This window comes from Cupressus sempervirens, chromosome 5 (genome assembly GCF_028749045.1).
Source record: "Cupressus sempervirens isolate cs-2001-9-10 chromosome 5, ASM2874904v1, whole genome shotgun sequence".
Taxonomy (NCBI): Eukaryota; Viridiplantae; Streptophyta; class Pinopsida; order Cupressales; family Cupressaceae; genus Cupressus; species Cupressus sempervirens.
Genome location: NC_143122.1, coordinates 943,125,632 through 943,140,402, shown reverse-complemented (window position 1 = coordinate 943,140,402; position 14,771 = coordinate 943,125,632). Strand labels below are relative to the sequence as shown.

The 14,771-nt window shown below is 39.2% G+C and overlaps 1 protein-coding gene across 5 annotated transcripts in view; it reads left to right on the top strand.

The window, feature by feature from the left end:
• LOC149559077 (protein XRI1-like) overlaps positions 1-13,340 on the top strand; it is an 84,763-nt gene extending 71,423 nt beyond the window's left edge. For all 5 annotated transcript variants that reach the window (XM_089833034.1, XM_089833037.1, XM_089833038.1 and 2 more), the window contains 7 exons: positions 10,308-10,424; positions 10,601-10,740; positions 11,619-11,697; positions 11,784-11,886; positions 11,982-12,022; positions 12,279-12,353; positions 12,512-13,340. In XM_089833034.1, the coding sequence (XP_089689160.1) occupies positions 10,308-10,424; positions 10,601-10,740; positions 11,619-11,697; positions 11,784-11,886; positions 11,982-12,022; positions 12,279-12,353; positions 12,512-12,792 (836 nt within the window). In that variant the 3' untranslated portion in view covers positions 12,793-13,340. The remainder of the gene's footprint in view (positions 1-10,307; positions 10,425-10,600; positions 10,741-11,618; positions 11,698-11,783; positions 11,887-11,981; positions 12,023-12,278; positions 12,354-12,511) is intronic.
• Positions 13,341-14,771: the final 1,431 nt, after the last annotated feature.

Below are 14,771 nucleotides of genomic sequence, written 5' to 3'. Positions count from 1 at the left end.
ACCCCTGAAACAATCCTCATGAAAATGATTTTGACACACTATAATTTGGTGTGATTATATAATTCCCTAAGTACACACTTATAGCTCTGCAATAATTTGAGAAAAAGGCTAGCAAATAACTAAAATATGATGCAGTATTTGGATTCTATGCAAAAGAATTAGCTAGGTTACAAAATGTGTCAAAATCTGATTTATGGTTCAAGAGGTATGCTCTATTGGGGATTCCCTTTTTTTAGCAGGTAAAGCGAAAAATTTGAGCACTATTTGGGTAGTGCTCTTATAGTGGTGGCATTGGGAAAGCTTGGGTAGAGGACGAGCAATCAGACAAAACTCGTTCTGGTTGTTGGAATATTCCAAGAAATTGAAATATTTGGTGTGATGGGCTTGGCTGTGCCGCATAAGCATGTGTATAAGCACTTGGTTGTGTTGGTGTCCTTGCTCTGTGCTTTGCACATAGCATAGTTTCAATTTTTGTACTGTGTCATATAATTTGTACTTTGCTGATCATATGACTTGAACCTTGGGAAATACTAGGGCTTCTAGAAAAGCAGTTCGATATAGATGATATAGTGGGCAATGTTAGGTTTTTGGCCAATTTGGACACAAGAGGGAGCTAGGATAACTTAAGCACACTTTAATACAAAGTTAGTTATAGACAAATTACAGATAAAAAGTAACTTTAACCCTTGTTAGGTTGTCCTCTAGGTGTCTAGTTTAGATGAAAAGCCGATAAAACAACATTCTTAGATACTTTGGACATAATGGTGATCATAGACTTGCTCTATCATTCAGCCCGAACAAATAAACTCCTACAAGAAAAACTAGCTTCCTTCTACAGAATGGAAACAAAACTGGCTTAAGTGCAAACTTGCTTTGATACCATGCAAGATCTTAGATAATTACATGATTATCTCTACCTAAAATAGATTCCTAAAGCTATTTACAATAAAATAGTTGTTACAGGATTCATAAAGTGTGCATGGTATATGCAATGAAGTTGCATTTATAGAAAATACAAGTAAGCGAAGAGGATGACAATTCACTCTCCATGAGACAACTCTCAAGAAACAAGATGACACCTCAGTCTCCAAAAAAGGACGTTGAACTTTTAAGGAAGATAACACATTACACTCAAAATGGGCAAGCAAATTGAAACCAAATCAAACAATTATCTATTTAAGCTATCTACAGTGTGTAATAAATGCTTAGGTCCATCAACATAGAGAAATCTCTGATTTGCTTATTCCTAAAAGAAATTAACATTATTTTTACACTTATGTTGGTGAGCTGGAGACAAATTCTATTTATGTAAATTAGCTGAAAATTTCACCATCTTTGCACCAAATTTCATTTCTTGGTATGTTTGTAGATAAGATAACTTTATTAATGTCCAACATGCGATTGCAAAATAGGTCAACGGGGCTGCCAAGAAAACAACAGTAGGCCAGCCCACAACAAGGGCACCAAACAATGCCCTAGGAAATAAGAAATAAAGCAGAAAAACAAATTGAACAAAGGAAATGAGAACCATAGGAATAACGTGCAGCCAAACAGAGGGGCCACCCCGCACCTAGGAACTCAAAAACCCATGAAAGAAATTGTGGACCATCCCTGGAATGTCTTTGAGGTGTCTTGAGGGGTGATTATCATTGGGGAGTTCTAGTGGATGAAGTATGTCGATGCTGAGAGGAGCTTTTGTAGGGCCTATCCGATCTGGAGAAGTCTAAGGGGGGTCCAAGCTAACTTTTAGTACCATGATCCTAGAGGAGACTTGTGAAGAAGGAAGTGACAAACTAGTAGGAGCATGAGTGCGACTGAGTAGGAGCTTGAAGCTGAAGCTTGTGGTGCCGAAGTCTAGTAGCCTCTTAAATGTAGAGGGCAAGACATTGCTGATCCGTGTAGCTGAGGAAGGTGGAGAGATCGCAAGACTCCCTAAAAAGGCAGTAGAACCTCCCCTTGGTCTCATAGTAAGTAGGAGAAAGGAAAAATGAAATGATCCTCAGTATCGGGCTCCTCGATATTGTAGAGCAAACAAGCCTTGTACTCTCTTTGTAACTGATGATTTGTCTCAATGTGAAGTTGGTGAGACCCAACTCTTAAAGGAACCAACAGGTTACGGGGATGGACAATGATCTTTTCCTGAATCTCTAGAAATTGCATTGCATAAAATGCCATCTTGGGCCCGGAGGCTTCTCATTGTCGGTAAATTCTATATTGTAGCCGATGGGTAGAATAGTATCCGAATGGGTGCGTGACGATTTAGTCATCCCTTCGGGAAAGTATATGTACACCATCCGGAAGGGATTTTGGGATCATCATTGGAATCAATCATATTGAATATTGCAGTATCTTCTGTATACATGCGAATAATAAAAGGAATACTTTTGTGTTACATGTTCTTGTCTATTGTCTGAATGCATTAATAAACCGTTTACCTTGTACGGTAAACATTTGGTGCTGTTGCCTATAAGGACTGGGTGCTATGAGTGCTGAACACATTGAATAAAGATAGAAATAAGAATCCAGAAGATGACAGCATACGTGTGGCATGAGAAATATTAAACTGCACACAACAAAGCGACTGGAGGCATAGACTCCAACAACTTGCCGAAGGGTATGACAGTGGTATCACAGGAGGTGACCACGGTACCACGGGAGTACTGTAGAATGGAGTGCAGTCGCCAAGTCGATCAAGGGAGAGGTTGATAGAAGAAGCTCGAGAAAGGCGAAGGGTGATTAAAGGAGCAAATGAAGAATTGGCAAACTGGTATACGCCAAGGGGGAATTCAGACGGAAGGGAAAGGACCAACACGGCTTGGGGTGTCGAAGGAACACGAGCGTGGGGAGAACTCTTTGTCCCTGATACACTTGACAAGCAAATACAGTTTGGTCAAAATAACCAAGTACTTGAGGAAGCCTTCACACCACTCGAGAACGTAGGTGCCTGTAACATGGGTGTTTAGAGTGGTACGGGAGTACAAAACAACCTGGGTACAGACAACAGTGCACAAAAAAAAAAGAGGGTACTGATGGCCGGTCCAAAGGAAAAGTAACCAAAGTTCGATGGGGATGGCACGGTTGACCCAATCAGACACTACAAAACTTGCAAAACGATTTGGACAGCGAATGGAGAAAACGACCATGACAAATGGGCAAGGCAATTTTCAGCCACCTTACGAGGTGTAGCAATCGATTGGTTTTTGGACATTGATCCGACAAAGCTAACCACATGGAAAAACATGAAGAAGGAATTTATTACAGAGTTTCAACTACTACGAGACGACAATGAGATAGTAGCAGAAATCTACACCACAAAACAAGGAAGAAATGAAACAGTCCATGTATTTACTAGAAAACTAAAAGAATTAATAAATAAAATGGAAAGTAAGCTAGTAGACGGGCTGAAAAAGAGATGGTTCATAGAAGGACTATGCCCGTAGTTAAAAAGGAAAATGAAGATTGTATGGCCATCGACGTACATTGAAGCGTACAATCGAGCGATGGACTTAAAGAGTGAACAAAAGACAAAAAAGAAGAAAAATAGATCTTCTGAGAATAGCAGTGGTGATGAAAAGAGCAGTAAGAAGGTTCGGGCCCTCCAAAAGGATATGATTAGGATGATGAAAGAGTTTAAGGATATGCAAAAAGGGAATAGCTAGGCCAAAGAAAATGAGCTATGGTGCATAGAATGCAAGACAGAAGGTCACACTAAGGGATCCTATCCTAAGAATTAGTTTTGTGATATCTGCCAAATTGCGAGACATTCCAGAAAGGAATGCCCATTCAATATGAAAACAAGAGGGCATCAACAAGTGCTCCTGATACAGGAAGCATCCACGTCAGGAGGGAACGAAAACACAAACAATGATGGTGCCACCTCGGGTGGGTATAGAAACAACAAAAGGGGACAAAACAACAACACCAACAACAACAACAATAACAATAATAATGGGGGCCGCAGTCGGATTCAGTATGGTGCGAACGACCGACCAATGGTTCAATGTCGGGCATGCAGCTTGTGGGGCCACTTTGCATGAAATTGTACAATGACGAACACACCGCAGTTGTTATGTAGATGGTGTGGTCTTGGAGACCATGAAGATGCCAAGTGCCCGAAATCGAAATCAGGAGTGAATTTGATCAGCATCGAATTGGGAACAGACAAAGAGGAAGTCCTGGCAATTACACGTAAACAAGCAAAGCTGTACCTAGACCTGACGGAAGAAAAGAAGAGATTGGAAGAAGCATGGGCAAAAATTGAGAAGGGGATGCAGATAGAGAAATCACAAACGGAGAAGGAGGACATTGCGGGTACCTCAATGAGGAACTAGGCAAAACAGAACATCATAAGGCGGATATTACAAATTGAAGTGCTAGTAAAATTAAATGATCTGATCCTCACAATGCCCCAACTACAAATGACACTCACAAACATGGCTTCGGCTGCTAAACTACTAGAACCTAGGAAGGCAAAGGGAAGCGGAACAAGTGCAACAGACCCAATGCTGCTAGCCCTCACATCAAGAAGGCATCTGATAGTTGTACAAATGGGTATATTGGGAGCGATCCTCTTAGACACAATTGTGGACGGAGGTTCAGGGTAAATGTCCTACCAAAAGATACCTGGAAGAAGTTGGGACAACCGATGCTATGGCCACCCATGTTCCAATTGCTAACTGCAGACCAACATGGCATTAAGCCTCTAGGGATCCATATGGCACAACCAGAAACTATTGGAACACAACCGTTCTTGCTCGACTTTGTAGTCATCTTGCTAAAAAGAAGGGGATATGATGCCATTCTTGGACGAGGATGGCTCGTACAAGCAAAGGTTAAACATGACTGGAAGAAGAATATACTATCAATGGAAATGACAGAGATTTATTATTGATTTACACATAGTTGGTAGGTGAGGAGGTGGTGTCGTTAGATTTTGAAGGTGAAGGTAACGATGAAGGAAAGAAGAGAATGGAATCGAACAAAAGAGTGTTGAGATTAGGAGGGTCGAATGATGATGACCTAGACTTGGTGAACGATCTATTCCACTGGTAGATGGAGCACTACGAGCTCTTTCTGAGCTGTAATATGTTAAGGGTCGACGAAGGTGAGAAAGGAGAGAAAAATGAATGTCCGAAAGAATACAGAGAAGCGGAAGAAGGAAAGGCAGTTATGACGGAAGTTGAAGGGAAGAACATATTGTACGAACTCAGAAAAAAGGAAAGATTCCACCGTATGGTACACGGTGAACAAACTGCGTGGAAAGAAAATGTTATGCCGCACCACGAATTTAGTAGAAAGGTATCGGTGGTAAGGAAAACACATCATACAGTCTGCATAGGAAACAAAGAGTAAGGGCTTGATAAAAACTACAATTGTACGAAGTTAAGGTTCTATAATCAAGAATACAATTATTGACGGCAAGGAGTGGCAGCCAACAGAATTCATGGTATGGGCCACGAAGGTTACACAGAACAGGCAAAAGGTATGGCACGACAAGTACTTGAAGTTGAACAGATTTCAAATGGGACAACTAGTGTTGAAGTATAATTGGCATAATGAGATCAGACCGGGCAGATTTAAAATAAAGTGGGTCGAGCCATATAAAACCCGCGAAGTGGGCAATAACAAAGCAATCAAACTATGGATGCTAGACGGAAAGGAAGTGGCCGATGCAGTGAATGGGTCGAAGTACGCAATGAATGGGTCGAAGTTGAAAATCTACCAAGAAAGAAATAATGCACCTCCTCTGCGGACAAACACCTGAGGGACAGTATAAAAATAATAAATATTAATGTATATATGTAAATAGGTGTAAATAAGAATTAAAAATTTCATAGTTGGCAGAAGCAGGAATTCACATAAAGCAATGAAAAAAAGCATGGTATGGTCATTATTAGTCACCATATGGGGAAAGAGACAAAAGTAGCATTGTAGCTGTACAGTGAACACAGAGAGAAGAAATAGCATTGTATGACCAATAGATAAAGGCTAACCGTACGGTGAACAATTTCTAAAAACAATCCATTGCCAAACCATACTGTACGACGTTCATGTAAGGAAGAAGAAACGTACGGGCTTATGACTTGACAGGCAATTCATACCATACACTCGTATGGAAGGAGGGAACTGAAATGCAAAAACAGTATGATGTACAACCCATATAAAAAATAAAAGCAAGCAAACATCACAAAGATCGTACGACCAAACAAAGAGTACAAACATAACTGAGACAACAGAGAGTTGGAAGATGATAGTACGGCCGCACAAGCAATATAAAAGATAGAAAGTGGAACCAAAAGCCGTACACTGTATGGACTCCTAGAAGTAGTCATTCTATACGATATAAGAAGACATAGAAGTGGAAGCCGACATACCTTACGAACTTTGAGAACAGGGGATTGAAGCACGATATATCGTATGCCTAAGAGATTGAAGGAAGAAATTTGTAAGAGCCTGTACGTTCGTACAGCCTGGGTGCAGGGGAAATCATCGTACAGTAGGGAGAAAAGTGAACTGCATGGCCTCACTTCTGTACGACCTTGAGGAGAACAAATCGCTGACCGTACGGCCACAAGCAGAAGGAAACTTAGCGTACGGCTGCACCATTGCAAAACTTGACTATATAGCCATATGGCCACACTAGGAGTGCGACTGTCATTAGATAAAGACGTACGGCCAAGGAGATGATAAATTGCTACGAAAGCAAGTAAATTCAAACACTATATGGCTATAAGAGGAAGAATGGCCCTGTATGGACAAAGAAGACAATGTATATCAATAGAGTATGGGTATGATGCCAACCATACGACATAGGCATAGTCGGTTATACAACATAGAAGTTTGAGATCACCGTACTTGAAGGGAAGCAGATTGCAGTACACCGGTAAACACAGAAGAAGGGTGATAGGAGGTTTACAAAAAAAAAGAAAAAAGAAAAAAACCGACAGATCAAAACAGTTGAGAATGGAAAACATATGGTACTAGAGGGACAAACATAAATAGGTAATGAAGAAAACATAAGCAGTTGGTAGAAAGAGTGTGGGATTGGAAGAAAATCATAAAAATGGTGTATTCCATGGACTTTTGTGTGGGTTTGAGAGTGCTAATTTAGTTTTGGCTACCCCAGGACATCACGAGGCCATTGTCCCTTGACCCGCTTGGGGGAGATGCCCCCTAGACCCCCAGTCAGTTCAGTTATCAGTCGTGGGAAGTGTGACTAGTTCATGAGACCTGGAGTTGCTGTAGGCATGGTGTGTTTGTATGCCAAAGGTGGAGAGAGCATTGGAGCAAGCCTTTCAAGAAGGATGCTACACTTTGAGGCACTCAGAGTAGGTGTTTGGCATGAGGCTGTCTTGGTGGATGCATAGAGAGCTCGGGAGGAGCTGATCATCCAGTTGGAGGCAGTAGAGTGACACTTGGCTTAGTGTACCCAGGAGTCGGAAGCAGAGAAGGCAGCATGGGTGGCTATCAAGGTCAGCTTGGCTAAGGAGACAATATTGTGTTAGCAGAGGCTACAGATGCAACGTGTTTTGGAGACCAGTTTGGTGCAGGCACAAGAGAAATGTGAATGTGATGTAATGGAAAAAGATCTATCCTATTATAGTTAGTCATAGTTAGTGTATTCTATTTTGTTAATCTGTCTCGGATATTTTGTAATTGTCATCTGGAGATGACTTTACTTTTTGGGGGGATGATGTTGTCGGTAAATTATATATTGTAGCTGACGGGTAGAATAGTATCCGAATGGGTGCGTGACGATTGAGTCACCCCTTCGGGAAAGTATATGTACACCGTTTGGAAGGGACTTTGGGATCATCATTGGAATCAATCATATCAAATATTGTAGTATCTTTTGTATACATGCGAATAATAAAAGGAATACTTCTGTGTTACATGTTCTTGTCTATTGTCTGAATGCATTAATAAACCGTTTACCTTGTACGGTAAACACTTCTGTGGGGGTTAACCTAGGCAGTATGGATGAACTGTCTATAATTGTTGGTTTTGATGCACTTGTTTAGCTCCTGCCTAGTGGGGAGGAGGTGAGGAGGGGCCCCAAGGGAGTACTGGAAAGGGGGGAAACAATCAATCTTGATACCAATGGAACCAAGAAGGGAAACGACCTCCGTGAACAAACCACGAGCCCTCCTAGAGGATGCTGAGGCAGTAATAGACTTCGAGGAGTAGAGAGCAAGGAAGGGATACCTACTGTGTCCCTCACTAGAGTCAATGAAACCCTGAGGTAGTGAAGAAACCAAAGTAGATGAAAGATATAGATGAAGAATGATATCATGCGGGATTAAGTGCTTGCACTTGATGATGTGTCGAAGAACTTGAATCCTTTTCATAGAAGCCCTATCTGACTCCAAAAGTGAGGATCCCCAAACAATAGAACCATAGAGAATAGTAGGTCTAATGAGAGAATCCATGAGGTTCATCTTGGATGTGGTGTCCTGAAAGTGAGGTCGAAAATGCTGCTGCTCGTGTAGGGCCAAAGAACCATAACTCTTCGAGATCCATGGCTAAAGAGATCTCAACCTCCGTACCCCTGAAAAAGAAGTGGAGCTGAGATGTATTGAGTCTATTAAAGATCATAACCTTGGTCTTCCCAAGATTCACCGTGAGATGTTGCTAATTGTAGAACAAGGTAAGACCATCCAGCTGATGTTGTAAACCTTCGGGAGAGGAGGCCAAGAGGACCATGTCATCCACAAAGAGTAAGATAGAAATCAAAACCTGGTGGAGGCATTCATTGCTAGCCATAGAGTGGTACTAGAGAAAAGTTTCTGACTCATCAATGTAGATACCAAACAAAGTCGGGGAAAGGGGACAACCATGCTTGACCCTAATATTACTTGTGTTGAAGTCAGAAAGCCTGTAAGGTGTGTTGAGACAACCAAGGATCTCCGAAATACCAATGTCTCTAAGTCTCGAGAAGAGGGCCGATCTCAGCAGGAAATCAAGTCTTTACAAAAATCCACAAGGCAACAATAGACATTTGAGGAGCGACACCGAGCCTCCTTGATGATAGCATGAAGAGTCAACACGTGATTTATGCTCTATAAATCAGATCTAAAACTCGCATGCCCTCTGGCCCAAATACCTTGAAGATCTAACTCCTTGGAAAGAAGAGTGTGGGGAAGCATTGTAGACAACTTGGCAAAAGTGTGTCCCACCATGGCAGTCTTGTAATTGTTGGGATTAGAGGCCACCCCAACCTTGTGGATCAATAGATGGATGATGTGATGAGACCAACAGGGAGGGAAGCTTATGCAAACACATGGTTGAAGAGATTTGTAAGGTAGGAATCCAGGGTGGGAGACCCAAGCTTGAAGAGCTTTTTCTGGATCCCTTCCTCATTTGTCACTCTACTGCTAGTCATGTTTCTGATTGCTTCCTTGACATTTGTGCAGATGAATTTATGGCAATGTGGGGGAGGGGTGACTTGGAAGGTGAGTTGATTGGGGATATCGTAGAGCTCAGTGGTATGGGAGACCAAAAGATTGTGATCTAGCTTGGGAGGGAGGTGGGAGCAGCGAGGAAAGAGAGTGCACCAGAAGGATTTGGGGGAGCTAGCGAGGGAGGCCAGGAGGGTTCTCCTATGCTGAGAAATGAGGGAGCATTTCTTGCATCCGAGGAAGGAAGTGGCATTAGGAGGTTTTCAGCGGGGCAGAGGAAGGGTGCTGGAGAGTGAAAGCTGAATGTAACATCCTATGGAAACAATTTTATAATTTACTATTGAATGTTGCACATTTTTTTCTTCTGTTATGCCAATGTGAATTCCAATATGACAATTAAACACCAATTTTTATATTTAAGCTTTGATAAAAAGTTACAAACCCATAATACTTTTAAACCAGATAAACTGTTTGAAAATATCTGAGGTTGATTGCCAAGGTAATTCCAAAATCTCAGGGAATATTATCCTGTTTCTGTTTTATGTGATTTCTAAAATCTCATGCGAATTTACAATCGTTAAATCCAGAACTGACTGTGCCCATAAATTACATCGTTAATAAAAGAGTTGTGTGCTATTTTTCATCTCTTATCATGATTTCAAATAATCTTTGTTTTATTGTTCCCTGATATATAGGATATACAAACTTAAGAGCTTCTATTTTTCGAACATCTGATACATGATCTGAAGTTTCACAGCCTGCATTGCTAGGTTGATGGGGAATTAATTTTGTCTAACAGGCCTGTGGAAGAGGGCCTTATTAAAATTCTCGGAGTACAAATGTCTGATTGCAATAAACTACTCTGTGATAAGAGCTAAATTTTATTTTTTGTTGTCTTTCTGAAATCAGCCATTTCGCATACCTTATGGGACAATTTAAATGAAGAGTCAAGGAATTTATTTGAGTCGACACCAGCTAAAGACTGTATGGAATCAAAACTTGCCCCGACTTCTGTGGATAAACAAGGTGTTGTTGATTAACAATTGCTTCTAAGGCCATCATTGACAGTATTATGTTAAGCTAAATTTCAGAAGCATGTTGCACTAGTTGCCTACTACAGTATCAGAAAATAGTTTAGGAAGTGGGCCCCTTCGTGCCTACATGATATTTCTCTGACCTAACAATGGTTTGTTGCCTTCCAGGAAACGGAGAAGAATCTTCTCTGCTCCTTGGGATGCATGAAGACATGGACAGTCCCCACTCCAAAAGACGACGAATGCTTCAGTTCTCTGATCCTACTATGAGTAATGAAAATGATGGTCACAGCATAGAAACATTTGAGGTATGGCTTCTTTTTTTGCTTGTGCTATGGTGCCTTGAAGAAAATCGAACCTGCAAATTTGAATAAACACAAGACCTTTTAAAGGAGCAAAGATGATGATGGAAATGAATTACTAAAGGTGAGCCTGTGGAAGACACAGTTTGTTGATCATATAACTCGTGAATAGTTATACAAAAGCAGAACATATCCCAGCAAATAGTCTCTTTATCTTATTAATAAACAAGAAGTTGGATGTGTATCACATTGAGTAAAATTCAAGCACACCCCATCAAAATACATAGAAAAATATTTTGTTTTAATTATATTCCTATTCTTACAACCTTACCAGTTCCTACCAAATGAAGAATCTAGTATATCTTTGTTCCTCTCAAAGGCTTCAGCTTGTTGAATTCACATTGGAACCTGTTATGATCCATCTCCTTGATTTGGTACATAAACAAATCCAGAATGGTCTCTATGATAAGAATTAGCTTTAAATTCTAAAAGAACCTTTGAGGACATCTTTTGGATTTCATTTTATCAGGTTTAATTTGTTGATGTCTTGCAGTTTTTAATTGTCATTTTATAATTTACACATTACATAAATTAATGGTGTATGACTATCTGTATTCAAACCTTCCTTTGTGTTGGGATTCAATATTTTGGAATTTCATTAATTTCCATATACTTTTTCTGATAGCTCTTATTCTCACAAAATTATGCATGTTCCAGTTAGGATTACAATGAGTTATCAGAAAGCCATTCAGCTATTGACATGGCTTATATGCTGAGATGCAAAAATTGAGGCAACCATAAACCTATACAAGAATACAAGGCAACACAGATTTACATAATTTATTATTAATGACAAGTCACTGGTTTCTTGTTGTGGATTTTAGGTTTGCAAGAAATTAACTATTGATGATTGTGGGGATGTACATAGCCCTGAGCTGAATTCACAGGGCTTGTTGTGTACAGGTGCCATATAAGAATTCGCTTGAATCCTTTCATCTTATTTTATGTGTTTTTTATTGACCCTTAAAATGGTCGTCTTCTACTTGCAGAAGATCCATATAGCTCGGTGAGTGAAAGCATGAAACACGAATCGACAAGTTGGGTGGAAAATTGTCTTAATGATGGGGAGTTGCAATTAGTGTCAGATGAATTGTAAGTCTGAAAGTACCGAATAACAACACCAATATTGTCCATAGAATCCTTTTGTATGATAGGTTTAGTTTTGAAAGATGACATTGTGTATGCAGAGAAGGAGCAGTTGAATTTGATGACCAGATTGACATATCAGGTAAGTTGTGCTTAATTATGAGCTAAGTGCTTTTATGTTTGTTATTGTCTTTATAAGTGAATTGTACACTCTGTCTACGAGGCCTGGAACTCACAGCTGCCCTGGTTCTGGTGGGATCCAGATTATTAGTGCTATCTTTGAAACTCGGTCATATAGCAATGGTTCCACTTGATTGTATAATGTTGTTAACCCTTTTTTAACTTAGAGAAAATAGCATAAATTCTTATACAATCTCTTTTGTTATAAAATTTTATAGAGTTTTGCCAACTTCAAGCATCTGAATCGGACGTTGAAATAGAGCTTGCTGATCCATCACAGGCTATCTTACCCAGTAAGTTTTTGTTTTTTAATATTTAATATTATCTATCTTAATTCTCTTTTCTGAAGTTCAGCCTGTAATAGCTGTAAGAGGAAAGGAGGTTGCTTCTCAGTCAGATAAGCTAGTTAAAATGTAAACATGGAATGTTTAATATCTTTTTTTTTTGTCAGGCAAGAAAATAAGGCACCATACTCCAACTAGGCTGGTAACCCCAGTGGCCTACCCTTTCACTCTGCTTAAGCCCTGTGGTGTACAAGGGGATGTTACACTCAATGACATCAACCAGCGCATTCTTACACCTCACTCAGGAATTCAACATGGCAGTGATTGTGATGGATTGGCATCACAGCCTGTTTCTTCATCAGCATACTCTGGGAAGGCGGTAGTGTCTCTTACAAAGATCCACACAGAAGGGAATGGGAGCATTACTATCATGAGAACAAAAGGATGAATGAAAAAGAGGGACAAAAAGAGCACGGAGTCTTTTGAATGCAAGACTCAACATTCTTAGTTTGGCATCTCTGAGAAACAGACAAAAGAAAATAGTTTTTGTGCAATAACCATTATGGAAAATCTGAATTCCTGACAAGAGTACTTTTTGGAATGCAGTACTTCAATTTTTTATTTTCAAAGTTCATAATGGCTTTTCAAGAACTTGGGCAGTCTCTGATGGTCTTTGGATGAAGGGTTAGATATAAAAGCTAGACATGATAGCTAATCTAATGACATTGACTTTTGTGGAGAGCTAAATTAAGCTGTATTGAGTGTTGTTGGATTCTTATTTATTGAAACCCTCTTTATGGGAAGGTTGGCATGTACATGGTATTTAGTTTGAACCTTCAGTTCTAAAGTTCTATGAATATTATTTTTGTCTAGTCTATGCTCTGGGTAGGCATATGCAAATACTGAACATGATATTTTGTCCAGGTTTTAGTCCCAAGAAGAGCTGGGCGTGTTTTTATTTTATTTAGTAAAATAATATTTTATTTATTAAAGTAACTGGGAACTACCTAAATAATATTGATTTTGCAATTTCAGTACAAAAAAATTATCTTTATTTTTCTTGACTAGTGTATTCTCTTGCATTTTGAATTCTGAATACGATGCCTTGTGACTTGTCCAAGTATTAGAGTTGAGAAGAACGAAGAGTCTTAATTAACTTGTTTATGAAAAAGAGGGCAGCACCTAGGCAATGTTGATTTCAAAATGTCAGTATCAAACTTTTTGTCTAAGCGTCTAAGCATCTATACTCTGGGTAGGCATGTATAATACTGAGGACCATTTTTTCTGAAAGTAGTAATGAATATAATGATGTTTTCTTTTCCAATAGTTCATTGAGAAAAAAAAAGAAACACTTTTCCTTATATTGATTAAGGGGTGAGATATTCTTCCGGGGCATTCAAATTCATGTAATTTGCATGTCATTTTTTCTGTAATTGGCCATGATATTCCAATTCTTAATTCGCCACCATATATTTGCTTATTTTGTGCTGTTCCCAACTTTAAGCTACCGAAAAAGCTATCTGGGGCCACAAATTATTGCTAAGACAGCTCTGTGGCTGTTATCTAAATTTTTAAATCATTCTGCAATTATGTCCATTGAATTTTACTACTAACATGCAACTATTTTATTTTTCAATAATTATTGATTGTTTTAATTGCTAAGATTTGGAAAACTATGATATGTTGTTGCGAACAAGTGCTAAATTAGTAAATCTAACCCAGTTAAACATATATATATATATATATATATATATATATCTCACGTTTTATTAATTTTGATATAACGAGGCAGTTGCATGAAATGGAAACAAACAAACAACTGAGACAACAAACGCATAAAGAGATAAATGGATACAAGGAATTTACCTTGGAGAAACCTAGTGAGGGACAGAGAAAATAGTAACAGTCTCTTTTGACCATCTCTGTAAAACTTTAAAAACGTAGTATCTTCTCAAGGTCTTCAAGGATACCAACATACTGACAACACCCTGAGTATTAATTTTATGTAACTTGTTCCAAATGCACATCTTTTTATAGCACTCAAATTTCTTTAAGCACTCTTAACCAACTCCAAGACTCGCTTGATCTTTGTATAAACAAATTAGAAAATGGTGATAATCCATCAGAATGGTTGTCAAGGCTGTATATGCATGCAAATAAAAAGAAATGGATAATACGTGAGTCCCAAAAACCAAACTGCTGCTAGAATCCATTTTCAATTATTCCTCTTTATCTTTGATAGAAGGGCAAATTTTCCTTGCCAAAATAATCATGGCACTCTTAAAACTGCCACCTTGATGTTTCTGGTGTTTTTGTCAAACAAAATCATTATCTGTTTTGTGCTTCACTTTTAGGAACCAAATCCTTAAATACCTGAGAATATTTAGTTCATCTTGGAATAGTCTAATCTCTACAACTCCTGAGCAA